General features: G+C 47.6%; 1 protein-coding gene across 1 annotated transcript in view; it reads left to right on the top strand.

The window, feature by feature from the left end:
- The first annotated feature begins 257 nt into the window (after nucleotides 1–257).
- Nucleotides 258–5,000, top strand: part of LOC134793950 (uncharacterized) — a 7,254-nt gene continuing 2,511 nt past the window's right edge. The window contains exons 1-2 of the mRNA XM_063765665.1: nucleotides 258–1,796; nucleotides 1,903–5,000. The exon at nucleotides 1,903–5,000 is cut by the window's right edge and continues 340 nt beyond it. Of these exons, the coding sequence (XP_063621735.1) occupies nucleotides 258–1,796; nucleotides 1,903–5,000 (4,637 nt within the window). The remainder of the gene's footprint in view (nucleotides 1,797–1,902) is intronic.

Raw genomic sequence — 5,000 nt, 5'->3', positions numbered from 1 at the left:
AGTCTGCGACTCACCTTACATTAAACTTATAGTACACCGGCACTTTAGTCGTCAGACCAACTCTACATAGAGTCGATATTTTATTTTATTCCTTTGTATCTACATTGACAATACTTTGTGTTTTATTTCAAACCCTATCTGACTGCAACCCCCCATTTACAGGGGTTCAAATAAAATATAACCTCCAACTCAATAAGTGTAACCGACTGACTGGAAGGCGGTCCCTATTGACTGACCTAGCATAACCTGTACCAGAAATGATCGGATTCAGAACCCCAGTCAAAAAGGCAACCAAAGCCCTGTCAGAAGACATGGCTAAAAGCCCGGACAAAACCGTCAGACGGAGTATCGAAAAATGGGAAACGACCAACAGGGACATTACTCAAACTCTGACCCCCACAGCCACCCCAACGACGTCGCAGGCTGGCCCTGCAAAAACTCCGCCAAAAACGCAACAGCTTACCCAAAGCCAAATCGAAAAGCAACAGGCAGTACCGTCCGTGAACGAACCGATCACACCACAAAAAACCCCGGCTGAACAACAAGCCATGCGAAAGTCCCTGGTCTCAGCACCAAAATATCAAAGGGATAAGATCAAGGAGGCGAAACACTACATGGACAAGATTATGGAGGCGAGAGCTTGCGTAATCAAGGGTAAAGCAAACCTAGACGAATCTAGAAACATAAAAACGACGATAAAAGTCGAGACTAAAGGTCTGCTGGACCGCCTGTATACATTGGTAAAGGAGGCAGTGGCTGAGGGAAAAAAGGGAAAGACAGGAGCAGGAGAAAAGGAGACTCCCGGGAAGGTGATGTCTGAAGCATCCGCGACAGACAAAACCTTCACGGCAAACGCAGAGAAAGAAAGAGAGATGTATGTGCAGAAATGTACAAATGAGGAAGATATCCAGGATATAAAAACACTAATAGCTAGAAACACCAAACTACTGGAAGAGATAAAGACCGAAATGAAAACCAGTTTCGAAAAACAAGAAAGGACGATTGAGGGGGTGGCGACAACGGCGTCATACGCGAGCGTGACAGCCGGGCCGCCTAGTTCAGTCCCAAAAGTCAGACCGGAAGGAAGAAGCACATTACACACCGTTGTCATCACCTCCAAAAATGACACCGAAACAGGAGAGGAAGTCCTGGATAAAATAAGAAAGGCAGCTGACGCCAAGGAGGGATGGATAAAGGTGGAAAGAGTAAGAAAGGCGAAGGATAGGAAGGTACTAATGGGATTCGGGACCAAAGGAGAGAGAGACAAATTCCGAGAAAGGATGGAGAGCCAGGGAGTCGACCTCACCGTCGAGGAAGTGAAGAACAAGGACCCGCTTTTGGTCCTTAAGAGCGTCCTCTCAGTCAATACAGATGAGGACGTTCTAAAAGCTCTTAGGAACCAGAATCGGGACGTCTTTCGCGGCCTCGACGAGGAGGAAGACAGGGTACACATAAAATATAGAAAGAAAACCAGGAACCCCCACACTTGCCACATAGTGGTCAGCGTCTCTCCTACCATCTGGCAGAGAGCCACGGGTACCGGAAGCGTACACATAGATCTACAACGGATCAAGGTGGAAGATCAGACCCCACTGATCCAATGTACACGCTGCCTGAGTTTCGGTCATAGTAAGCGGCTGTGCACCGAAACCGTGGACCTGTGCTCCCACTGTGGGGGACCTCACCTAAGGTTGGAATGTCCAGATTGGACCGCCGGGTTGCCACCAAAATGCAGAAATTGTTCCAGGGCAAATACAGAAAACACCGAGCACAATGCTTTCGATACCAGGTGCTCGGTGCGTAGGAAATGGGACGATCTGGCTAGATCAACTGTAGCCTACTGCTAAGGGCACCCAAGGCGAACAATCAAACACGCAAGAAAAACCATATGTAGTGATCCAGGCGAACCTACAGAGGAGCGCACTTGCTACAGCCGAACTGATAGTCGAGGCGGAAAAAAGAAAGGTGGCTTTTGCGCTAGTCCAGGAACCATACACCAGCAACACGGGACGACTCAAAACCCACACAGGCACCAGAGTCATACAATGCGAAAGAACAACCGGGGTGAACAAAGCCGCCATCGTGATCTTCAACGACCACCTAAATATAACCCACTGTCCCACCCTTACCACACATAACATCGCGGTGGTAAAGATAAAAACCGAAAAAGGGCAAATCGGAGTAGCATCGGTATATCTAGAGGGAGATGCACCAATCGAACCCTACATAGAATGGATCGAAAAAATCAGAAAGGAGATCGGGACTGACAGCATCCTTCTGGGTGGTGATATCAATGCCTGGAACACATGGTGGGGAAGCACAAAGGTGGATCACAGGGGGGAGATTTTTGCAGGTATGCTGGACGAACAGGAGATGCACATTTTAAATCGGGGATCGGAGCCCACCTTTGACACAACCCGAGGCGAAAGAAGGTATACCAGTTGCGTGGATGTAACTGCCTGCACAGAGGACATGCTAGTGTGCATCAGCAACTGGAGAGTTTCAGGGGACGTGACGAGCTCCGACCACAGGGCAATTATTTTCGACCTCAACATGGGGAAGCCACAGGGAGTAGAAATCAAAAGATCTACCAGGAAATACAACACAAAAAAGGCAAACTGGAGTCAACTACTTGAAAAACTTAAAGAGACCTGGAAAGAAAACAACATAAACAAAATAGCAATAGAAGGAATAAGCAATAAAACAGAACTAGAAACAACCGTAGAAAAATACATTAAAACAATAGAAGAAGCTTGCAATGACTCAATTCCCAAGGTAAAGGAAAAGAAACAGATGGGGTTGCCCTGGTGGTCCGAAAAACTCGAAAAAATGAAAAAAGTTGTCGCAACGAAAAAACGACGAATTCGGTGCGCGGCTCCTGTTCGTCGCGCATGGGTAATAGAGCAGTATGTCCAGGCAAAGCAGGAATATGAGCTGGAAGTTAAGAATGCCCAGACCACGAGCTGGAAGGAGTTTTGCGGGAAGCAGACCCGCGAGAGCATGTGGGATGGGATTTACCGGGTCATAGGTCGAACAACAAAAAGGGAGGAACAAATGACATTGATCCAAAATGGAAAACCACTAAGCAATATGGAGTCGGCAAAACTATTGGCGGAGACCTTCTACCCGGAAGATAAGATAGAAAACGATGAAGCAGACCACGAAATAGAAAGAAATAGAGCAAAAACGGTGAATGAGAGATCACATGATGAAGCATGGGACCCACCATTCACTGTGGATGAATTGCGCTGGGCTGCGGCTAGCTTTAATCCCAAAAAAGCACCTGGGTATGACGGCCTCACAGCCGACATATGCAAAACAATTATAGACCATGACCCGAATATCTTCCTAGCCCTAATAAATGCGTGCCTGGAATTAAATCACTTTCCCCGGCCCTGGAAGAAAGCGATCGTGGTGGTGCTGAGAAAACCAGGCAAGGATGACTATTCGCACCCAAAATCCTACAGACCAATCGGGCTCTTGCCCGTCTTTGGCAAGATCTTGGAAAAAATGATGGTGCGAAGAATACGTCATTACATCCTACCAGGTATGAGTCGTAATCAATTCGGTTTTACACCACAGCGCAACACCGAGGACTCTCTCTATGCCCTGGTACAACACCTCAAAATAAAGCTAAAACACAAAAAGCTTACCGTTGTAGTATCACTAGACATAGAGGGCGCATTCGATAACGCGTGGTGGCCGGCAATACAATGCAGACTTGCTGAAACAAGGACGCCAATAAACCTCAGACGCCTGGTAGACAGCTACCTATCCGAAAGGAAGGTAGTAGTAAGATACGCCGGAACAGAATACCCAAAACAGACAAATAAAGGCTGCATACAGGGTTCGATAGGCGGACCAACCTTCTGGAATCTCCTGCTGGATCCCCTGTTGAAGGAACTCGAAGGGATGGGACACCACGTACAGGCGTTCGCCGATGATGTGGTGATGGTTTTCTCAGGGGATACAGCACAGGGGATTCAAAGAGAGGCAGATGCTGCCCTAGCGCATGTTCGGGCGTGGGGTGTCAGAAACAAACTCAACTTTGCCCCCCACAAAACCCAAGCAATGGTAGTGACAAACAAAATGAAGTATGACTCCCCACGACTGAGCATGGGAGGGGTCAGCATCGGACTCTCCCGCGAGATTAAGATCCTGGGTCTCACAGTGGACGATAAGTTGACTTTTAACACACACGCAACAAATGTCTGTCAAAAGGCTCTTGGAATCTACAAGCAGCTAGCTCGGGCAGCAAAAATCCACTGGGGCCTGGGACCAGAAATAACACGAACAATCTACACGGCAGTAATCGAACCGGTGATTATGTACGCAGCTAGCGCATGGGCACCTGCAACAAATAAAATATGTGTGAGAAAGCAGCTGGATGCGGTGCAGCGAGGATTTGCACAGAAGATAATTAAGGCATACAGAACGGTCTCACTTAACTCAGCCCTTCTGCTTGCAGGGTTGCTTCCACTGGATATTAGAGTCCGAGAAGCAGCCTCACTTTATTGTATAAAGAAAGGCTACGCCCGGCAAGCGGTCGGAGATAGAGAGATTGAGAAATTGATTCCATATGAAAACACGCCTCATCCCGCAAAAATGACAGAATTACAATTTACTTGTGTGGCAGACCGGGCACAACTAGAGGAGCACAACTCAGAAGGCCTCAAAATATATACGGATGGCAGCAAATTAGAAGGCAAGGTCGGAGCAGCAGTCTCAGTATGGAGAAACGGTACGGAGACCAAAACCAAGAAACTAAAGTTAGACCATTTCTGCACTGTCTACCAAGCTGAACTGCTGGCACTTCTGGAGGCAACAACACAGGCCCTCCGAAGCCCGATCCCAAACTGCAGCATATATTGCGACTCAAGATCCGCCCTTGAGACAGTCGTGAATAACGTTTCCCTCCATCCCCTAGCAGTCCAAATAAGAAGCAACCTAAATGATTTAGGAACAATGGGCAAAATAACTGAGTTATTTTGGATCAAAGC

Source organism: Cydia splendana, chromosome 9, assembly GCF_910591565.1.
Source record: "Cydia splendana chromosome 9, ilCydSple1.2, whole genome shotgun sequence".
NCBI classification, from domain to species: Eukaryota; Metazoa; Arthropoda; class Insecta; order Lepidoptera; family Tortricidae; genus Cydia; species Cydia splendana.
This window is presented reverse-complemented; position numbering and strand designations above follow the sequence as displayed.